This window comes from Drosophila albomicans, chromosome 2R, assembly GCF_009650485.2.
Source record: "Drosophila albomicans strain 15112-1751.03 chromosome 2R, ASM965048v2, whole genome shotgun sequence".
Classification (NCBI taxonomy): domain Eukaryota; kingdom Metazoa; phylum Arthropoda; class Insecta; order Diptera; family Drosophilidae; genus Drosophila; species Drosophila albomicans.
The window spans coordinates 21,877,765-21,900,871 of record NC_047631.2 but is presented as its reverse complement, the minus strand read 5'-3'; the positions used below and the strand labels follow the sequence as shown (position 1 = coordinate 21,900,871).

Below are 23,107 nucleotides of genomic sequence, written 5' to 3'. Positions count from 1 at the left end.
ACAATTTCGGTTAATTACAGAACTTGAACATTTAAAGCTCAGCATGCTTGTCGAAGCGATCCATTAAGACGAAAAAAAGCGCAACTGTTGAAGAAAGTAAAGACCCGGTAAGTCTCTTCGCTTGGTTGTTGTGTATTTTTTTTTTCTTTCTGTGTGTGTGTGTGTTTTTTTTTTTGGTGTGCTCGCTACCTTCGCGGTCTTAAGTCCCCACTCTTTTACACAAAGCAAAACGAAAGCACCCCAAACTCAAAGTCAAAGCTGCCTGACGCCTCCGACTCTGTCTCTGTCTCTGCCTTCGTCTCCGACTGCGACCGCGACGCCAAGACGTAAATTGTCTGTTGTGTCTGTCTCTTGTAGTTTTTGTAGCTGCTGCTGCTGCTGCTATTGCTGTTGCTGTCGTTGTTGTGTCGTTTTGTCTTTTGCAGTTTCAGTTTCAATTTCAGTCGAACTCGGGCAGCAACGGCATACGGAAGCAGCTGCGGCGCAGGCGCAAAAACCAACCAGCAACAAAAAATATATATAAATCCATTTAAAGTTTTCAAAGTTACCGAATGCAACTGAGTTTGAGTGTAAAATCAACAACAATTACCAAGCCCAAGATCTCTGTGTTGTTGCCAACTTCCAGTGAAATCTAAAAGTGTTTATTGAATTTTTTGCGTATACGTAATTCGTAATTTGTGCTGATTTCGCAACCGTGCCGAAGCGTACATAAATAAACAGATAAATTTGTAAATAAATATTACTACATTTAATCAACGAGCTGCGCGACAATTAACAGCTCATAAACATTATCACAATCAGAAAATATATATATACGAAATCATAAAAAATAAACGTACGAGTTTTTTTTTATTTAACATTTTTTATAACGCGGCGCTTAACACTTTCATTTTCATTGGTCTTTGCTCGGCATCGTATCGTGACTTTTCGTTAAGTTCGTCGTCGTCGTCGTCGCCGTCGACGTCTTCGTTGTTGTCGCCTTCGCTTCGTTGAGTTGTGTTAAATAACAATAAACAGAAACGAGACCAACTCTAAAAAAAAACAAATCCAAATTTCTATTGCAAATGTTTTGTGATTTGTGCATTGCATAAAATTTATTGTCAATCGGATTAAAAGAAATGCATTTAAGTGCATATTTCTTGTTGTGCCTAGGTTCGTATACCAACAATAAAAATTCACAAATCTATGATTAAATATTTTGAAAGTATTTTGTAATATTTATCATCTGAGTGTGCGTGTGTCGGTGTGATTATTATTGTTAATTTGTGCTAATGTACGGATGTTCCCAATTTACGGATTTTGGTCTCACACTCAAAACAAAAGACTTAGGCAACGAACTTGAATTTATTGCATGTGTTAAATGTTAAATGATCAGAGATTTAAGACGAAATACCATAAAATAAACCAAGTGATGATTAAACTTATTTCAACACTTACCCGATACACTTTGATCTCTTATCATTTATCATTAAGTTAATGACAGACATATTTGTATATAGTTACATAGTTGAGCGACTTTTGTTTTTATAAAAGTGAAAACCCTAAGCTCAAGTTCAAGCTGTCGTCTGTGTTTCTCACCAAAAATTTAATGAGCCAAATAAAATGCGCATCCAACAGCAAAACGTGACTAAGTCTGCAACTTTCTTTGGGCAACAGCCAGCGAACAGCGCAGCAGCAACTGCTGCAAAAATCTTCCGCCACGTGACGTCACAATTTCCGAAACCAGTTGAACAAAATGCAAATTGCCCACATGTCCAAGGCCAATCAAATTGTAGCTCGCCGAGCAGCTGTCCAGCTACTGTGTTCAACTCGCATTTACAAACACTTACTCTTACTCTAACCATACGTGTTTTGGTTTTTGTAAGTGTCTTTTTGGTATTACCGCAACGTCAGCCTATCCATACATATTATGCAACTGGCTTAAAACAAAAAAAAAAATAAATAAATAAATGAAAAAACAAATATGTTGTCGCTGTCATCGTTCGCTGCACAAACTCAAACTCCAGCAAATTGCTTTTGGCTCTTGCTCACGATGTCTACAATTTAATAATACATTTATTCGTTTATTCGTTGCCTCGGAAGTTATTGCCGCTTTTTGTTTTTGTTGGCTTTTTTGTTTTATCTATTTTTATTGTCGCAGCAAGCGACCGTTGCTCAATTGCAATTTTTCCTGCAGCTCTGACAATTCGGTTTCCCCAGCCGGTTAGCCGGGATTTTCACTTTCGTTTGCCCAAGTCAAATAATACTACGACAAGAAACAGCTGGCTGAGTGCCTGATTAATTCCAAACGTTTGTTTGCGGTTTATTTTAGTATTCGAGTTTTTGTGTTTGAAAAATAAAAGCTTCACAAAAGAATAGTAAATTGAATTTAAGCTTATTTTTATTGTCAATATTTGGTTGAACAATAAAAGAAAGCATTGTTGGCGAATTGGATCTAAAAAAAAAAAACGATTGTGAATTCCAGATTAAGATAATTATAAGATAATACGCAAAATAAAAGTGTCGTTTAGTAGGATGACATGCAATAGACAATTTTTTATTTAATTTTAAACATGTTTAACAGTCACTCATTAAAAAGTAATTTTAAACTTCAGAATGAGAAACTTTATTCAAGCGAAGAAGTCATTTAAGAAATACGTATAGGCAAAAACGGGTCTTAGATGCTTAGACTGACAATCTGGTATATTTTGCACTTTATGGTATATTTTGAATGCAGTACTATATCAATATACCAAATGGTATATTTTTAGTATTTTTGGTACAATATTTTGATATATACTTGCTTTAATTTACAATTTGTAACGGGTATCTTACAGTCGAGCTCACTCAACTGTAGCTTTCTTACTTGTTTATATTGACCAATACAGTTTATTGCCGGTCCAGACCAGAACTAACCTACAATACCAAATGCTTTTATTTTCATTCTCATAGAAGTAACCCAAATTTACTATAAAATATTTGTTTTCATTGTTATATAGTATTTTTTCGCGTAGCTTATTCATTTTGAAAGTGACACAGAGTCTGGCATGAACAATCGGCCAATTGTGCGCCTATGCGAAGGGTGCTGAGTGCTGTTGCCAATGCGGGGCATTCACTTTTCATAAGAAATCATTTCTATATACTTATGCGAGGCAAAAGGCTTTTTTGTATAATTGGCCAATATTTCATTGTGTAGAGAAAAATACGAAAAAAAAAAAATAAACTCAAACTGAGATACAAAAACAACTTCAAAAAGCATTGCCATTGGTATGGGCAATTTTATTCCCAAGTGAAAGTGACAAAGTTGCAGTGCACACCTCGAAAAATGTTAATGAGCCACCGAGCGGCGCATAAGAAAATAAAAACAACAAACAACAAAAAAAAGGCCAAAAACACAAAAAGCAAAATACGAGTCCAACTGTAACAGCTTAACCCAAATCGACGTGCGAGATAATCAATTTTTGTTGTTGTCGCTGTTGTTGTTGTTTTTATGCGAGGAGAAATCTTCAATCGACCTTGAGCTTCACTCTCTGCATACAGAATAAGTTGAAAGATTCCTCTGTAACTTGTGTTACGACGAGGGAACCAAAGCGAATAATTGCAAGTCATTCGCATTGGTTACGAGCTCCGATTATGTCACGGCAAAAACTAAATAAACATTAAACGCTTCAGTTGCGGATATACATGGACAGTGAGCAAGGAAGAGGGTGAGGGTGAGGGTGAGGGCGGAGTTAAACAGTGAGCAGAGATAGAGAGACGCACACAACCGACATACTTTCTCATTTATATGGTTTATTGTTGTAAAACCATTTTGCCCACAGATGCGTGTAATGCCAATTTGTGACATTACTCAACTCGAAAGAGCTTTTTGCATAAGTCAAGCACTGCTTTTTCATTCACTTGACTTAGGTCAGATTTCTTGGTATTTTCTATTCAATTAGGCGCAGTCATCAATGTACAAAAATATTAAAAAGTTTCTTGAAAACTAGTGTGTAGATAAGGCAAGTAAATTAAAAAATATAAATTGAAATACAGTTGTAGAATTTCAAACAGCAATTTGTATTTTTACCTCATGGTTCTTGTAATTAATAAATATGACATGTATAATATATCTTTAGTGTACTCTATGGTATATTGTGTATGAAGTAGTATATTGATATACCAAATATAATATTTACGTTATGTACACTTTGGTATTTTGGCATGAAATACTATATCGATATACCAAATATAATCTTCGGTATATTTTCAGAAAAATTTCTGTATATTTATTTGATATATTGTAGAAATAATACCGGATAACGGATATCTTATTTGACCATTTCTCAGCTGAAGATAGTTATAGAGATTTTAAAAAATTGCATTCTTGATCAAACAATATAAATTTAATTCGAACTGGCTAGCTTACTATACTTAACTTAACTCCTAAGCTCTATGTTTTCAAACATTCACTGTTCATCTTTCAAACTGTCAGTATAAGAATTCGCTTAGTGATTCATAGCTGCACTTTAACTAATGCCACTTTTCGATTTCATTGCAGCACTGGGAGCTGGCATTCGAGTGCAGGGCCAAGTGAACCAAGAGGACGATGAGCAGCCGCAGCATTTGACAAATGATGGTAAGTGAATTAAGTTGCAATTTCGTTTACACGGGCATTCATAACTTTAACTATTAAGGCAGCGTCTTTCTTTCAGCCACATTTGCACGACGCTCGCCTGGGGCGACAGCTGATGGATGACTCCGAGTACGTCGGCTTCTCGGCGAGCAACTCGGCCAGCAACAGCAACAGCAATGCCAGCGACGATGATGACGATGAGGATGATGATGATGTCGAGGGCTCAAGCGAGTACTATGACAGTGATGAGGAGCAAAGTGAGGGCAACAGCGATGCAAGCAGCAATGAATCGTTGCCTCGCCTGCTCTCGCCATCGACCTTCCATCGCATCTCTGAGACACTGGGCGCACTCAACACAGTGGGACACATGCTGGTGGACATGACGCGTGGCGGACAAGAGTCTAAGACAGATAACTCCACTGGCAACAGCAGCAGCAGCAGCAGCGCTGAAGGCAGCTCGACTTCCAGTTCAATCGCTGAGTTGAGCACAACAACAACTTCCTTGCCGTTGGGCAAGTCGGAGCCGTTGCCTGGCATTTCTGGCAAGATTCTGGATACGACAACAACACTGTCTGCCAACAGTTTGCTGCCCGCTGGCAAGCCAGCAAATCTGAGTGCAATTCAGGTGGCCACAAAACGCATTGGACAACAGGAGACTCCGGCGAAGCCAATGTTTGTGGAGAACAAGGACACCAAGCAGAAGAAGAAGCGCAAGAAGAACAAGAACAAGCAGAAGGTGAAGAAGCCCAGCGAAGAGTTGACAACAGCACAATCGCAAACCCAAATTCAATCACTGCAAAAGATCAAAATACCAACCACACCACGGACCACAACCTCAACCACAATCTCCGCCATCAGCAGCACAAACAGCATCCTCAGCTCAACCACACTGCGCCCACTGGATCAACTGGCGTTGGCCAGCGATGACCAGGGCACTGCAAAGGATGTAGAGAACTACTGCAAGACGCCCAGCGGTCGTCCAGGTCGCTGTGAGGATCTCAGCAGCTGTCCAGCGTTACTTCTTAATCTGAGCAGCTTGCGTGAATCGCTCTGCTTCAAGAGTCTCTTTGTGCCCGGCGTCTGTTGTCCGCTTTCGTCTTCGGCCACCTCCGAAAGCTCTACAGTGCTGACCACACAGCGACCTCTGAGGCTGACCACCAAGCCACCCGTGAGCACCACTACAGTGGCCACCACCACAAGACGCACCACAACACGTGCCACAGCGCGACCCACCACAAGACCCACAGCTGGTCTAGTGCTCATACCGCAAAAGAAGCCGCCCACAACTACGACAACCACAACCACGGAGGTGCCACTGGAGCCCGAGGATCTGGATGAGATTGCCAACAATATTGTCGATCCGGATGAGTGCGGACAGCAAGAGTATTCAACGGGTCGCATTGTTGGCGGCGTCGAGGCGCCCAATGGCCAGTGGCCCTGGATGGCGGCCATCTTTTTGCACGGCCCGAAGCGTACGGAATTCTGGTGTGGCGGCTCCTTGATTGGCACCAAATACATTCTGACAGCGGCGCATTGCACGCGAGACTCCAGACAAAAGCCGTAAGTATTAAGTACTTGATTGGGAATATATAGTGATTATAAATTTTGATAGGTTTGCTAATGTTCAAAACATTATCAATAATTATTTGATTAGAAACAAATTGATTGAAGTAAATTATCAAAATTGACTTTATCAAGATTTGAAATATTATCAATACAAATTACTTAAAAGAAAAGATTAAAGTACATGAAATTTAAATTTTAAATACAGCTGTGAACTATGAAATAGCAGTGCGATAAAACAAAACTATATTTCTTGCATATTCCTTTTTGTACTTTTGAGAATGACAAGTGGCTTTTGAACTTGCTTCTAGAGTGCAGAATTAAGTACAACAAAATGATTCTACTTTTGCAAATATTTATTTAAACGACAAATGGAAAATCTCTTTCACTAATTTCAATTCCTGCAACATTTTCTTACTTACAGATTTGCGGCACGTCAGTTTACTGTGCGTCTGGGCGATATTGATCTTTCGACGGATGCCGAGCCCTCCGATCCCGTCACTTTCGCTGTCAAAGAAGTGCGCACACATGAAAGGTAAATAAGTGAATTTCAAATATAGGTAGTGCATTTAGTCAACATCTTGATGCTTTACAGATTCTCGCGCATTGGTTTCTATAATGATATTGCAATACTTGTGCTCGATAAACCTGTGCGTAAGTCGAAGTATGTGATACCAGTTTGTTTGCCGCGAGCTGGACGCATGCCACCAAAGGATCGACTGCCTGGACGTCGTGCCACAGTCGTTGGCTGGGGCACCACCTACTACGGTGGCAAGGAGTCGACCAGTCAGCGACAGGCTGAGCTGCCCATCTGGCGTAATGAGGACTGCGATCGCAGCTACTTCCAGCCGATCAATGAGAACTTTATTTGTGCCGGCTACTCGGATGGCGGTGTCGATGCTTGTCAGGTAAGCATAGAACACATATTTATATCTTGGATCATTTTTAAAGCTATTCTTCACTTCCAGGGCGACTCTGGTGGCCCGCTGATGATGCGCTACGATTCGCACTGGGTCCAACTGGGCGTCGTGTCCTTTGGCAACAAGTGCGGCGAGCCTGGCTATCCTGGTGTCTACACTCGCGTCACCGAGTATCTGGATTGGATACGTGATCATACGCGAGATTAAGTTTTTACTAACTGTAGCTAGGTTTATTTACGCGCTAGTCTATATACGTTTAATGATCTTTATCTCTCTCTCTTACTCTCGCTTGATCTATATATTTAACTCGCTGTCGCTGTTTATATTTATTAATCCTCCAGCAAATTGTAAAACCAATTGTTTACCATATTAGTTGTGTATAGCATTTTTGTGTAAATTATTTAATCGTAAATTAAAACAAAAAAACACCTGTGTAAAATTCAATTTTAAAAACCGTAAAATCTATAAGTAATGCAGAAAAATTCATTACAAATTGGCAACTTCGTAACTCAAAACTTTAGTTGTACTTTGTCAGTCGTTGAGAATGGATTAGAAGCAAGGATTCTATACCAATTTCGTGATGTTTTTAATATTCTTTATAAACGATAGTACGTAATAGAAACGTTTGCAATTCAATTTAATGTAATTCAAACATTTTTGTAGTATCCGTGAGTTCTCTTCGCACCTGCACGGCTCTATGGAATGGGATCAGATTGTTGCACCTCCGTGGGATGGTCCGAATATAATAAATAATAAATAAAAAATAATAAAATGAACTAGCAAATGTCAATGTAACTCATATAGTAGTTGGATAATTTCGCAATAATATGTAATCTAATGGAAATGAGTAATTTGTAGAGATAACTTGTATGCAGTTGCATGCTAGCAAAATGCACTGCTTGCAGTTAGTATGCAGGTGTGCAAGCAGTGTATGCTGCGGGCATCTATGTTTTTCTGCTTATCTTCAACTTCCAATTAGTATGCGGAAACTACTTGTGTATTAAGATAAGGCTATAATCAATAATCACTTTGACCATTAAATCAACATACCCTTCAATCATATCAGCGGAAATACCTGACACAGCAGCTATTCAAAAATGTAAATAAACATTGCCAACGAACCGCGGAGAAACGTCTAAAAGGGAATCACCACGCGAGATATTGTTCGCATTGCATTGGCTTTATTGGTTTCCCTTTTAGTTTTCGAAGCGTTCTCACAGCTGACGGACGCGGTGTTGCTTAGCTTTGCCGGTAACGCGCGTTTTTTTTTCTTCTGCCCAGCTCAGTGAAGTGCACAATTACCTCTGATAATAAACGGGGAGAAACGAGTTTATAAATATTGTTATATGGAGTACTAGAACGAAGAGAAGATTTACAGTAGCAATTTGCCGGAATTTGTATTACGTGTGATAATATTTTCATTTCGTTAATGCCGCCGTGCATAAGACGAGAGCAGTGTGTTTTGTTTGGAAGCCAAAAGCTTTTTTCGTGTACATAGAACGCGTGGTAAGTGCGTCAAGAGAGACATTTGGTGGAAGCTCTCTCTGCTAAGCGAAGAGAGCGCACGAGAAAAAAATACGCTTACTCATTGGTGCTGTGCCAGAGGTCAGAAGGGCAAAAGAGCGTTAGAATTTTCTGGATATATAATGGAAACTATTGAAGAAAGTCAGTATAATTGATCAAATTCAATCTACATTTTTTTAAAGCGTTATTTTGATTAACAAAGATTATACTTTTTTGGTATATAATTTATAAATATGAATAATATTAAATCAACAGTTGGAATACATGCGGTGTAAACGCGTCTTGCAAAAGCTTTTAAAGCTTTTTGTTAACATTTTTCTGTTAAACTTAACTAAACTTTATGCTTACGTTGTGCTTTATGTTAAAGTCAAATTTCACAATCTCATAACCGCATGATGTGGGCAAACCATTTGAAAATTTCAATAGAAAAACTAATGACTAATTTGTTATGACAATTACCTTGGGTATTTTGTGCGTCGATTATTCTTCTAATTGCAAGAAAAAATAAAATGCAAAAAGTTACTAACTGTTCCCGCCCGGGTTCGAACCGGGGACCTTGTGCGTGTGAAGCACACGTGATAACCGCTACACTACGGAAACAACTTGAAGGTGGCCGCGCTAATACAGCATATAGGCCCCAGTAGGTTGATAGTTGGCAATCTTCTGAGCGTAACCTATAAATTGGTTCAGTTTGTCAAGTTTCTCCCCGACACGTTGCTTCGTTGACTGTTAATTGGCGTCTGGTCTGACCGCCCACTTTCAATTGGTTCACAATTGCCGGTAGATTGGGGGTGTGGGGCGAGGCGGGTGGTCACAAAGCATTCGAGGCATTCAGCTGAGAAAGCTGTGTGGAGACTGAGAAATGCCTGACTGGTTGGAAACATGCACACAGATTACCAAGCCGAGCCAGAGCAGCAGAAGGTTGACGAGGAGGTGGCCACCTTTAAATAAATTTGCCCACGCTGATCCTTAATTAAAATTCCTATTGTCTGTTCTATGGCCTGCATAGATTTCGTTTTATCCTCCTGGTTCAGTTCTCCTGCTGCTGCTGCTGTTGCTGCTGCTGGCACACAATTAATATGCAGCACCAGAACGATTCAGAGTAACTGCTCGCACTCGTTATAATTACGCATTTAAATTGGCACAAAAGGTTGAGCCATAGCCCGAGTAGAAGAGTCCGAGCTGAATGGGGAGATATGGCTAGCTGGGCAGGCCTGAGCTGAGTTGAGCTGACTTGAACTGAACTGAACCGAGCTAAGCTGCTCTGTGCTGTGCTGGACATTGAGTTAGCTGGCCAGCCATCTCTTTCTCTCTTGCTCTTGCTCTTGCTCGACTGCTGTGGGCTGGCCCCATAAATTTGGGTCAATGGGAAAAACGTCAGAATTGAGTAATTACAACATAATTTTCAATTTTGCAGTTTACGTTGTAAATTAATTTGCGGTCGACATTTGCCAAACTGGTCGCGCATTGTGCTCGGCCTGCCGTCGTCCCTCCACCTCCACTTCCCCCCCAACCTTTCTTCCCCTCAATCCACACAACACACAATTTGCCGCCTATGCTGATGAAGCGGCACAGAGAACACAATCGTGACTGGGTGTGCCACTTGGCTTGGCTTGGCTTGGCCTGACTTTCTAGTGGATTTGGGGGGAGGGGCGCTGCACAACAATTATAGCAACAATTAAGGGGCAGCTGGGCGTTCATTGGATTTGTGTAGGTGTGGGGAACAGGAAGGTGGCTGAGGGGCTGCGGGTCGTCGTTTGTTGTGCATAATTAATTTGCAGTTATTTTGCACGTTCGCGTGTTTTTTTCCGTTCCGTTTTTAACCCCACACCGCAACGGGGGAGCATTAGGTTTGGCGCGGAGGTCGGACAAAAACTGTTTACGATTTTACAGTTGAACGAATTTTAATTGAAAAAAAACTAAAAGACAAGCCAGTGTCAACGACACATGCGAAGGAGCAAAAGGGGGCAAGACCAGGACCGGGACCGGGATCGAGGAGTTGGAGGCGGAGTCGGTGTTGGAGGAAGGAGGAAGGAGGAAGGGGGCCGTTGCCAACAGCTGCGACAAGAATCATGTGGGTGGCTTATGTAGGATGCAATAAAAAATTGACCCGAAAATGTGTAACAAATGCTGTGACATATTTTCGCAACGTTACCCCCAGTTCATCGTCCCCCCCATCCTTTAGTTTCCCTTCCTGTCCCCATCGACGCCCTAATACCCCGTTTCGATACCCGCTGCCAATGATCCTGAAAAGAACAAGCGAAAAAGAGTCGCAAAGGGTGTTTCAAATGGGTTCACTTTGTAGTTGGGGTTGGGATTGTTGTTGGTCTTGGTTATGGAGGAAGCGGGGGGGTGGGTGGAACGTTCCTTCGACTGGAGGCTGCGGGTTGGATGAGTGTGTGGCATATATGAGTATAGTGAAAATCGGTTTCGGGCAACATTTGTTTTGGGCTACAGCACAGAAAATGTGCAGAAATGAATATGCCAAAAACGAAAAGAAAAGAATAAACTAAAACAAAACGAAACTGAAACAGCACAAAAAAAGAGAAAAGAAGGCAAATGGCAAAAATCTGTAACTGTAACTGCAACATGGCATGAACTTAATCTGCTGCCGATTGTTTTTGTTGCCAAGGGTTTTTGCGGCGGCGGCAGAGAGCGAAACGGAGGTTTGTTGCTCAATTTGTACTCGCATATGGAAGCTACTTTGCCGGGGCAGAGGCAGAGGCAGAGGCGGAGGCAGAGAACAGAGGGACAAGGGATAACATGCTGGAGTGAACGACGCGCGACCAACGCCAATCCAAACCAAATACGCCGCATTTTCAATATTGCGGCAACAATTTTCATCGTTGTTTGTATTTGCCAGCGTTGTAATAATGAAAGCAACGATTGGGGCGTGTTCTCATTCTCCTTTCAACCCCAACAAAAACTCCCCAATGCCCCCTTTGGTACTCCTCCAAGCTTGTCGCACTCTTTGACTAAAGCTTTGTACGGGTTTCGGGTTGCGAAAAACGGCGGAATTGCGGGTTGTGGATTGCAGATTGCGGGTCACGGGTAATACAACGGGTTTTGCTCTGTGTATGTGTGTGTGTGTGTGTGTGTTATGTAGGGCCAACTCTCTCTCGGCCCTGGTGTTCATTTAATTGAAAACAAGGCGGCAGCACTTAAAGTGAAACCGAAAACAGATGGAAACGAAAAACTTACAATAATTGCTTCGACTTGAGAGTGAGTGAGTGAGTGAGAGAGCTTTGAGTTCAACGGGGCAATGCTCGTAATCAGCAGATAAAGTTCCTCCAGGATACACAAGTGTGCAGCTAATGAATTCTTTATTGAGTTAAATATTAACTTATCGAGCTATTTTCTTAATTAACACGAACACTTAAAACAGCCAACACGTTGAGCCAAAGTGTTGGGTCTTGGAAAAACAGTTCATAAATGTTGCAAATTTTCCAATTCATTTACCATTTTAGCACAGAGAATTCAATTAAATTTTATTAAAAAAAGACTTTTCTAATGAAGATGCCCAATAGTTTATTTTATATTTTAAGGAATTTATTAAATAAGCTAGAAATTGAAGGTAAATAGAGTTTCAAATAGTTTGCTTACTTTGTGTTTTAAAGAAATAATTGCACTAAAATAAATGTTTTAACATTTGCTTTCAAAATAATTTCAACACTTTATTTATTTAACAGTTTAAAGAAATAATTGATAAGGAATAAATGTGCTCGAATTTGCAAGAAAAAGAGTTTCAAATAGTTTATTTATTTAGCCAACAAATGGAAATTGCTTAATACGCCCTTCCAGTGAAATTATTCAACTCAATTTGAAATAACATTCTCAAGCTAAATCAATAGATCAGTTTGCTCAGCTATCAAAAGGTTCTTTGGCTAAAATGTTTCGTTATTTATATCAATTTAAATGTGATACAAGTGCGACTGAGACTACTTAGAGTTGCTTTTGCTGTTGCTTTTGCTGCTGCTGCTGCTGCTGCTGTTGATGGTGTGATGTGTAACGCGATATTTTCGCTTGCTACAATCGGTGGCGCCATTTCTTTGTGCAACAGCCGTCGCCTACACAGCGACCTTTCCCATTGTGCTCCCCGCTCGTTTCTTGTGTTGCACAGACTGTGTTATCTTTGGCCATATATGTATATGTGTATATCTCGTTATATGCATGTATGTGTGTGTATAGCCCGTTTGTAAACAAACAGTGTACAAGGATACACAAGGCCAGGCCAGTGGACATGACAAACAGACGCCGCTTGCTGTTGCCACTCCTCCCTCCAGTCTCCGCCTCCGCCTCCGCCACACCGGATCCATTCCGAATCCATGCGGCAGCCGTGTGAGCCTTGTGGGCGGTTTGAACTGGACAAACAGGACGACCAGCGGCAATTGCAACTGAGCTCGTTTAAACGCATGCCATCCGTTGTTGCGTTATGGCCAACGAAGCCAAAGAGCCAGCCGAAGGGTTGTGTGGGCTCTCCCTCTCTCTCTCTCTCTCTCTCTATCTCTCCTCCCCTTGCCACTCAGCAACCCTTTCCCATGACTATGGCAGCAGCAGCAGCACAAAACCAATAAGTCAAAAGACCAAAAAGGCTTAACGGACTATAAAAAGCAAAAGGCAACAAGAAGAAACTCAGCACAAAATTACAACGGTTGCAAAAAAAAAAGTAAAAAAAAAAAATAAACGAGAAATGTTGAAGAAATAAGCAGATTGAAAAACTTTTTACAAGTTGTCGAAGCTTTAATGCTCTTAACTAATGGAAAATCGATGGGCGAAGTGCACACAAAACGAATATGATGAGCCATTACTTTATCAGTTAGTTGAATTTAGAAAAACTCTTGGGAAATGAACGCAATTTGGAATGCAGCATAAAAATATTTGTGTTCACTTCGTTAGCATACAAATAAATTGGCCAATGCATACTGTAAATACTTGAATGTTTGAACTGCAATTTGAAATAGTCTTTTTTTTATTAATATTAGCATATATATTGGATAATCTTTAGAGGATATACAATTTTAGTTGAAAATGGTTATGTTATTTGTGAATATATCCACGAATATTAATACTTATTTAATAGTGAGAATACTGTTTTAACAGTTACTTCAAATAATATTTGTAATTATTCTTATAATCATTAACATGCAATACTTTATTGTTGTTTTAAATAGAGTAAACCTTAAGAGATATGAGGTTGAATATAAAAAAAAAGTTGTCATAGGGGTTTCTTTATCGAATTAAGGACTTAACTTTATAAGGTGTATAAAATACATATTTTTGGACAAAAATAGATTTGTTTTTGAAATACTTACAAAACGAATTCATAAATATTATATTATTTTGTGATGCATCTATTACATCTATTATATAAGGCTTTCATACAGTTTTTAGTTTTAGTTAAACTCTAATGGATAAAACTAAAATGAATTGAAAATTAAAAAGCAGATGAAAACTTTTGTCTGCAGACAATATATATTTTTTTGTACTACACATTATATAATAAACAACTGTAATAAATTAATAAATAATAACCTTTTTGGATGTCCATTACTAAGTGTTTGATTTTAAAGTCTATAGTCGAGAAGAGCTCACCTTTAGCTTACCTCATTCGGTTGCCATAAAACTCAGTGAAAGGGTATAGATATCGGCAACAACAGAATATAGCATGCAAGTACAACACAACACGTGTTGTTGTTGACTGTTTTGTGCTGTGATTGCCGTATAGCAGCAAGATCTATGAGTCCCGTCCAGCCGTAGTTGTTGTCGACTAGTCGAGCAACCGTCCAGCGACCCATTTGTGCCAAGTGTGTGACAATAAAATGTTTACTGATAGCAACAACAAGCAAGCCCCCAGCCAAGCCAAGCCAAGCCAACCAAGCGACCAACCGGTCGAGCAATTGAATGTGGCACAAACTGCTTGCCGGATAGCAACCAATGTATCTGTATGTAAGTGTGTGAGATTGTGTGTGAGTGTGAGTGTGTGTGAGTATGAGTGTGGGTGTGGGTGGGTTACATTACTCGGCTGTTCTGTCATCTATTAAAAAAGGTTGCCAAAGCAAACTAAATGGCAGGCAAAAAGCAAAGCCGAGCGACTATTATAAATAATAAATGCTGACTGGTCAGCCAGAGTCCTTTTCCCCTCTCCTGGCTGCCCTTAGCTACAGTTCGAGTCTAGTACTCCTTAAACCTCTAACCCAATCCCAAGCACTGCAGAAGCTGTAGCTGTAGCTGTAGCTATAGCTGTGGCCCAAGGCGCAACTTTTGGCGCCGGCAGAGCAAAAACAATTTGCTCTGGCACTTTTTTTTCCAGCTCACGCGCCCTTGGCTCATAAATCTCAACCAAGAGTGAAATAAAGCTAAACGTACCGGGCAGATAGAGAAACGAGTCTCCCAGACTACCGACTACAACCGTCTAAGGCATTGGCTTTAGGTTTGGGTTTGGGGTTAGGTTTGGCACTGCTTCTGGTTGTGGCTGAGGGATTGCGGAGGATTGCAGGAGGGGGGGAATGGGGAGCTCTGGGCCTAGGCACCTGGCAAATTGATTTGTTGGTTTATTTGGTGTGCCAGAGCACTCTCTGGGCGACGTAAATTCAGCCAACGCCTGTTTGTGTCATAAAATACGACGATGACGGGATGTTATATGAAGTGTCCTGCCCGAAATGACATTACGATGAAGTGTAGGAGGCAGCCAGGAGGAGGCGGCTGTGTCAGCAAGGCATCCAGGCTATATATACTCGTAAGGCATCTCCTGGTTTGGCTATAAAGCAATTTACAATTGCCGTGTCCTTGCACTTGATCGATTCAATTAGATGGCCAGCCGCTTAATGCCTTTAATTTAAATCAATCAATCAATCAGTCAATCAATCTATCAATCTAGCAGTATCTGCCACCATTTACCTACTCCCACTTTTTGTTATTTTAGTTCGCTTTTTTTTATGGTGGGCATTTTTTGTTTTGGTTGGTTGGGGTTCCGCTTATCTAGTAGCCTTCATTTTTATTTGGCTGCTTTCAGCTTTGTCCTGGCTTAGTTTGAATTGATTGGGAGCCTTAGGCTCGGCCCTGACCCATCACAGCCAGAGAGCCAGACAGCCAGACTGCAAGACTTGTGCTTATTTTGGTTTCGATTTTAGGCAGCTTACGCAGTCAGGCTTTTGTCTTTAGCTAAGCTACTTAATTTATTTGACCCTATTCATGTGTCCTGTGTATCCTGTGCAAGCAATTTTAAAGCGGATCGGAATTGAAATCAAATTGGACGCCGGACAAAGTCCTATACGCCCATTGAGAAAAGGTGAAATAGTACATGACCTGCATTTACTGTTGACCATTTATCTACTCCCTCCGAGTGTGTGTGTTTGTGTGTGTGTGTTTTGTGGGACTTGTGTGTGTTTAAGGCTCTTTCTCTTTAAATGCCTGAACCCGTATTGAAGTTTCCGCTGTTTGAGTGCAAAAGCATCTTGAAATTACTGTTGATTTATTCACAGTTCTCGGAACAAATTTCACTTTAATAAATTTCGTAGAAATTGCAGTTTTAAGTCATTGAAACTAGATTAAAATTGGATGCAAAGAACACTCTAGTGATTGCACTTTCAAGGACCACACTTTGCACTTACGTTTGTTTGCCGGCAAGCGATTCTCTGGTGAAATCAATTCATAGAATTGCCTTGGCAATCGCATGACCTGCTACAGTGATTCATGATTGCAAATAGTTGAACTATAGATGAAATTGATTCGCAGAACAACCCCTCTTCTATTTGCATGACCTGCATCTATGCAGCGTCGCTCGTTTTGCTGCCATTTGCCTGCAATCTTTCAATAATTCATGACGCAATCAATAACGTAAACTAACAACACGTGCCCTAACAACAGCAACACATTTCAGCCAGGGGAGGCGGCCTCTGAGGTGTGAGAAGCAAGCAGAATGAGTGTGTGTATGTGTGTGTGGATGGATGGATGGTTGGATGGATAGTTACCATTCTTAACCGTATGCTGCTGACTGGCATTTCGTTTACATTTAGCTACGATTCGTTTCACCTGCATATTTTGCCAATAAATTGCCCTAGCCTGACGACCTGTTTTCCGTTCGTTTTTTTTTCGTTTATCGTTTTGCTTCAATTTTTTCTTTTCTTTTTTTTTGTGCGCTAGTCTTATCCTAACTGCAATCGAAGTGCCGCCTGTATGCCGCAATACAGCGGTATCAAAATGTCAAAGTTCAATGTGCAATTTAAATGCAACACTGTGCAATTGGCTTGCAACCTTTGCCCGCTTGCCTTGCTTTGCCTTCGCATTGCAGGTGCAACCAGAAGCAGCGGCAGCGAGTGAGGAGAAAAAATGCAAACAATTTGTATTTAAATGCAGTGCAATTTGCCGCTGTTTGAAGAGAGAGTGCAGCAAAGTATAGACAGACAACAGATAGGTAGCATGATGCCTAGGGATGATTTTAATTGGCAAATAAAAATGTGCAGACAACGTGAAATTGATGCATATGAATGCTAAATGAGAGAGAGCGAGCGTTTCAAATTGAAATTTATTGTGAAAAATCAACGCATCGGTCCCAAAAAAGTATGCTACAGCAAACGCAAATAGCCAGCAACCAAGCACACACACATTCACACTAGCACACACACACTCATCGAATTTGAAAGAGCAGGAAACATCGATTATTCAAAACATCCGCAATTTCAAGCGCTTATCAACAATTGCGCCATCTAGCGACAACCATGCGCAGTTTGTCAAAATCATTTCAAGTTTGGTTGCCATTTTTTTTTTGCTGTCCGCCTTCTCCGTTTCGCACTCCATTCACTCCCATCTTTTTTCTCTTCTTTTTTTTTTTGATCTCGCACAGTGTGTTGAGGCTTAGTGTCTATTGTCACACACTCACACACAAACACATACACGTCTTTTACAGAACCACACACACACTGGTCCGCTTCATTCATATGCATGACGATGTGTCCATTTTTGTGGCTTGTCATTAATGCATAAAAAATGCTAATGTGGCCAACGTTTATAGCGTCGCTTTGCCAAAAAAGGTGCAAACTGTTGTTGCTGTTGTTAGTCTGTTGTTGTTGTTGTTGCTATTTGGGGCAAATGCTTGTCGTAATGCCTTTTAAATGAAGTTGTGCGCCATTTGCCATTTGAAGTTTTTGGACTGTTTGTTTGCATCGTTTGCACTGATGGCCAACACACACTCTCACTCACACACAAACATACACACAGTAAAGGAAATTGACTGGTTTCATTCTCTTTATATTTGGGCTAAAAGAGGTGCCAAATAGAGACGGGGGATAATCTGCAATGGCAGATTAGTATAAGCATCTTGCTCTTGCTCCTTGTAATGCTAAAGGATTTTATGGGTAATTCTCTGTGAATGGCACTCGAGAGCGCTCTCTGCCTTTTTACTAGTATCTAGTCGCTATCTTGGCCCGTCTCTGGAATAATGCCAGACGTGTGACTGTTAAGCAAATGTCTTTAATAGTCAACTGATTTTGTTCTTTCCATTCCACAGGCGAAGTTCACAGAAAACGAAAGTCAATGACAAGAGCAACAAAAGAGAAATGGATAGAAATGGGCACTGAAAGAGATACGAGTGAGTGAGTGAGAGAGTGCGAGAGTGAGTGAGGTAAACTGACTTTCTCGACTTCGACTTGAATAATGTTATTAGCAAGTTGTTCAGATAATAGAGTTGCTTTGATTTTCAACGGGAATTGCACCTTTAGTGTCTGTTGGGGACAACTTAACGAAATCACTTTGCAAAGAGTTTATTTTAATGATCGATTTATAAGAAATATTCAATTGGGAATGCAATTATCGTTTCACTTAATTTTGCAATATTCGATTATAGTTAAATGTAATTACAGTTGCATTTCGAAATGAAACCACAAAAATCATATATTTTCAGCCTGCGTTTGATGGCGTAATTTATTAATTAATTTCTGCTTATTATTGTATAAGCAAATGCTTATTTAATCAGGTAATTTGGAGTAAATGAAACACGTCGTTTCGTTTAATGAGGCTCTAAAACTCGTACGTTTATGTATTATGTTATATCCATTATACATTTCATTCGAATTTTTGTTGCCGTTGTTCATTTCGTGCGAGAGAGAACATTTTAATGTCGTGTTGACGTGACCCAAAACAAAAAAAAAAAAAAACAAAAACAGAAAAGAATTCCCAACGGGATGCAAAAAATGTATATAAAAAGGTTTACCCATTAAATGGGCAATATTCAATTTACCTTTGTGGCACTTGCGACACATTTCTTTGGGGCACATTTTGATCTGCAAAACGCGAGCTGACCGTTGACCCAAAAGTCATCCGTATCTGGATTCAGGATCTGTACCACGGTACCGAGTATCTGCCCCCAAAATGACAACGACAACGAGACCGAGACCAAAAGCCTCTCTCCTCGCCAGCTGCATGCGTGGGTTTTTTGTTGTTGTTGTTGTTGTGCCTAAAGTGCGAACGAGTCTGTGTATGTGTGTGTGTGTGTGTGTGTTTGCATAGCCCAACACTTTTGCTGTTATCTCTGCATCAGCGTCAGTGGAGCGGAACGTGAACATTTTTCAAAGCGGCGCAGCAATAACCAACAATATTCGAGTACAGCACGAGGACAAGGGCTAAACTTGTGCAACTCGCGTCCAATCCTCGCCAGCGGCCAGAGCTCTGAAGCATCGAGTTCATTTCGCAGAGTTTACTTTACGTTTTTTTTTCTCATTTTCAACGTTGTTTTTCCAATTTCTCTGCTGCGCTGAACACAGGGTCACAAGGCGAAGGTAAAAATTGCAAAAGGTGTTAGAAGGAGGCAGCAGGATGAGAAGGAGGAGGAGGAGATGAAGAAGGAACTGCTGCTGCCAGTTGCGTCAAAATGGCAATTTATCATTTTGTATTTAAGCGCACAGCAGCAGGTAAACAAAATGAAGCGAAACCAAACCAAACCAAACGAAATGAAATGAAATGAAACCAAATGAAATGAAATGAAAGGCGGCATGTGCGCCACGTATTTTTAGATACTAACAAGTGATAAAAGGCCAGCACGCAGCTGGCAAAGCACACACACACACACACACACACACACATGAGGAGAGACACTGACATGACTGACTGAATGACTGACAAACTGAGGTACCGGCTGACACCTACTGCAAGCAGGCACTGTTAATGGCAGACCACAAGGCACAAGTTGAACGTGAACGTGAATGTGAACGTAGCGAAGCCAAAAGGCAGCTGCTGACGTGGCATTCCTCGCTCGCTCGCTTTTCATTCCCCATCTTTCTCTCTCTCGCTCTTTGCGTATCCATCAATGTCTGCCCCATGTCGTCCTGCTGCTATTGCTCCTCTTCTATAGCTGCTGCTACTGCTGCTGACGTGCCTGCATTAAGCAGGCCCCGAAAGAACTCAACTGCAAAAAAAAAAAAAAGAAAATACAAAAGAAAAAAAAAAAAGAATTGAAAGCCTTTTATACGCGCCGGGTTGAGGGTTGAGGCTCTGGCCTAACAGAAGCTGCTAAATTTTTTGGCAATTCAATTGATGGCTGGCTTCGTTACCAGCCAAAAACCCGTCTCCGCCTCCAACTCCGTTTGCCCCTCGCCCCTCGCTGCTCCTCTTCCGATCCCGTGTACTCCATATCGCAAAATTGAGCCCCGACCTCGAGGCGTTTGCTTTTAAATGCGCCGCGCCACTTAGCGCCTGTTTCCTGCCCCGCCCTGTGTGCACTCTGTCTTTCTCTCTCTCTCTCTCTCTCTCTCCCACTTTCTGCTGCGGCCTTGGTGCTGCCTGCCGCCTGCTGACTTGGCTGACTTGGTGCGGGTTGCGTGGTTTATTAGCTGATCCCACCCGGCTTGACAAGCCACTTTTGACGCCCCCTTCCAGCTCGAACAACAACAGCAACAACAACAGGAAGTCTTAGGCGGTAATTTACTTTTCAGGGCGCTACTGGCAAATTATGCAAGACTTTTCCCCGCTTCAGCTCAACTCACTCCACAAAAACTCACCTTACTGGCTCCTTTGTTGAGTTATGTTTGGCAGCTTAAAGTTTTTGCGACAGCCTTGATGAGAAAGCACTAAAATTCTTCAAAAGATTCGGTGCACTGATTGCTGCTTGAGAGCCTTCGATGACAAACACTAAAATGCCATTCATTATTTTTTATTTTTTTTTTTTTGTTGATGCTTCCACTTTTAAAACTAATTTCAAAAGTGAAGCTTTTGTAAAGCTTTAAATGAAAATTGTAATTAATATGATGCCAAAAAGTTAGTTTTATGTACAGACAATTTAATTTATTTTTCCTTTTAATAACTGCCAGCCAGAGTACTCCATATGCTGTTATTGTACGTAGTTTCGAAGTGCTTTCAGCTACACGAACATTCGCTTGACTTCATAATTGCAGTTTTAGCAACTTGTGATAATATTTCAATGAAACTTTTTGTTGCTCCCCGTGGCGTACGGTGCACTTGCTCAATCTACTTGCTCTAATACTTTAAATATAATTATTTGCGGCACCCTCGCAAAGCAGTTCAAAAGGCATAACAGACTATAAAGGGTATCTCTTAGTTGAGTAACTACTTGTCATAAAGTGAGTAATGAAATGATATGGTATTGCGAATACAATTCTGAGCAGCTGAGTTTAAGAGATTCGACCTCACCTCTGACCTGTGTCACGCTTTCCACCTGACGGTGAAGCTGAAGCTGAAACTGAAACTGACGCTGTAGCAAACAATTTAGACACGTGCGGGCTTCATTATTTGCCAAATTGTCAAAGTTTTTGCTGTTTGATGCGGGCAACGAAGGTGGCGGGAGTCGCAGTATAACTGCTTTCACTTTTATGATGCTTTTTATTTAGTCAATGACTTTGACGTCGACAACTTTAATCGAAAACAATTGGAGCCCCCCGAAAGAAAGGAAAAAAAAAATTGGTAGCTCTTTTTTTTGTTGTTGCTGTTGGTAAGGTGTGCGCTTGCGTTTTGCTTAATGCCGCGTAAATTGTTTCGCAGCAAAAGTTTTGCGCGTTTCGCGTTATCCTCCATTTACATATTAACCCAAAGGGCCCTTGGGAGTTGGCAGTTTGGGAGTTAAGAGTTGCCAGTTCGAAGTCTAACTGTCGGCTGACGGCTGTCGACTGTCGACTGTAGGCCGCTGGGGAGTCCGGGGTGTAGGTGGAGGAGGGTCTCGCCGCCGCCAATTCCAAAAATAGTTTTCAATTAGTGTTTGGCATATAAAGCGAAGCGGCGCCTGAAAGTCATACTCAAGCCGCCTCACAACCGACCAAAACCTTTCCTTGACGCCCGCTCTCCTTTACCTTGGGGAGTTGTACTTAAGTTTATTTGGACAAACTTTTCTCGAGCTAAGCGAAATTATGCGCATTTTTATTGTATGGCCACAGAGCAGCAGATAAAACCAACCTACAAACACACACACACACTCACACACACAGCAAGCAAGCACATAACACATACGCCCCGTAGACTCTGGCCAGTCAAATTGTTTGTTGTTTGTTTGTTTTCTGTTGTTATTCGGTTATTTTTGTTTATTTGCGGGCGAAAAATTTTAGTGAATTAAAGAACAAGTGTTCTGAGTGAAACTAATTTAAAAGCTAACTCGTAACTTCCTGGCAATGATCATTTATGGTTTTATGTCCCTGGCCCTTCTGTGAATTGTTGCGGCTTCTGATTCATGCGGGCCGCAAATGCTTTGAGACTGCCAGAAGATGGAGTTGGAACTGGAGTTGGATAGAGAGAGAGAGAAAGGGAGTTTTGTTGGCCAAAGCATAAATCATGAGCCCGGCTTGTTCTTGTTCTCTCGTTGGTCCCCGGCTTGGCACATTTGTTGTGCTATATTTTTATTTTATTAGTTCTCTTTACCTATGAACCGGCTGCAGTTGGCGCTCTGCACATTGCTCCTCGACTCGGCCCTGATCTGCCTGCCTGTTTGCCGCAACATATTGTGCATAAATCTTTAATATTAAGTAAACATACATATAAATTTAAATTTATTGCTTTATTTAATGCGCATTAGTTCCTATATGTCGGAGTCATGTGAATATAACAAACACACGCACCACACACAAAAAACCAAAGCCAACAAAAAAAAAAAAAAAAAAAAAAATAAGGAACGACAAAAGCAACGTTCGGCTTAGAGCCTGTGGCTGAGTTAGGACTTTAAGTTAAATGGAAATCTATGGCTTTGTGGCACTCACACACATACATACACACACACACACACTGGCCACAGCTGGGGGTTAGCAACCGATACGAGATGGATGGCAAAAAAGGAGCAAAAATCAAGAATTAAGCCAGCTGAATATCATAATAATAAAATACCTTGCCATTGCCATAGAATTTATTGCAGTCAATGGGAGCAATTTAAAAAATACATAAAACAAAATTATTCAAATAGAACTTTAGTGGAATTTAAATGATTGAACGGTATGGAGCTAAAGCTTATCTAAATCTTATATAAAAGAAGAGATGGAGAGATAAGTCTTCTGAATTAGTTATATATAAAAAAAACCTT

The 23,107-nt window shown here is 40.8% G+C and overlaps 2 protein-coding genes and 1 non-coding gene across 6 annotated transcripts in view; 2 read left to right on the top strand and 1 right to left on the bottom strand.

Annotated features, from left to right (window-relative positions):
• Positions 1 to 436: 436 nt before the first annotated feature.
• Positions 437 to 7,530, top strand: LOC117574739 (plasminogen). 3 transcript variants are annotated; one of them, XM_034258674.2, is made up of 6 exons: positions 437 to 1,152; positions 4,520 to 4,597; positions 4,660 to 6,154; positions 6,582 to 6,692; positions 6,753 to 7,065; positions 7,126 to 7,530. In XM_034258674.2, the coding sequence occupies exons 1-6, from the start codon at positions 1,119 to 1,121 to the stop codon at positions 7,282 to 7,284; spliced, it is 2,190 nt and encodes a 729-aa protein (XP_034114565.1). In that variant the 5' UTR covers positions 437 to 1,118; the 3' UTR covers positions 7,285 to 7,530. The 3 variants fall into 3 exon arrangements, with proteins under 3 accessions (XP_034114565.1, XP_051863477.1, XP_051863476.1); XM_052007517.1 differs by lacking the exon at positions 437 to 1,152 and having other exon boundaries at positions 4,525 to 4,597; positions 4,674 to 6,154; XM_052007516.1 differs by lacking the exon at positions 437 to 1,152 and having other exon boundaries at positions 4,537 to 4,597; positions 4,656 to 6,154.
• Positions 7,531 to 8,294: 764 nt separating this feature from the next.
• The window catches only part of LOC117574740 (nicotinamidase), a 32,152-nt gene continuing 17,339 nt past the window's right edge, over positions 8,295 to 23,107 (top strand). The window contains exon 1 of one of the 2 annotated variants that reach the window (XM_034258677.2): positions 8,295 to 8,583. Coding sequence is in view for 1 of the 2 variants with exons in the window: in XM_034258676.2 (XP_034114567.1) it covers positions 8,724 to 8,742 (19 nt within the window). In the remaining variant the exon portion in view is untranslated. Of the gene's footprint in view, positions 8,743 to 23,107 lie in introns of both variants that reach the window. The other variant, XM_034258676.2, reaches the window with a different exon arrangement.
• Positions 9,129 to 9,201, bottom strand: Trnav-cac (transfer RNA valine (anticodon CAC)). The gene has a single exon. It is a non-coding gene; the product is annotated as a tRNA-Val (tRNA).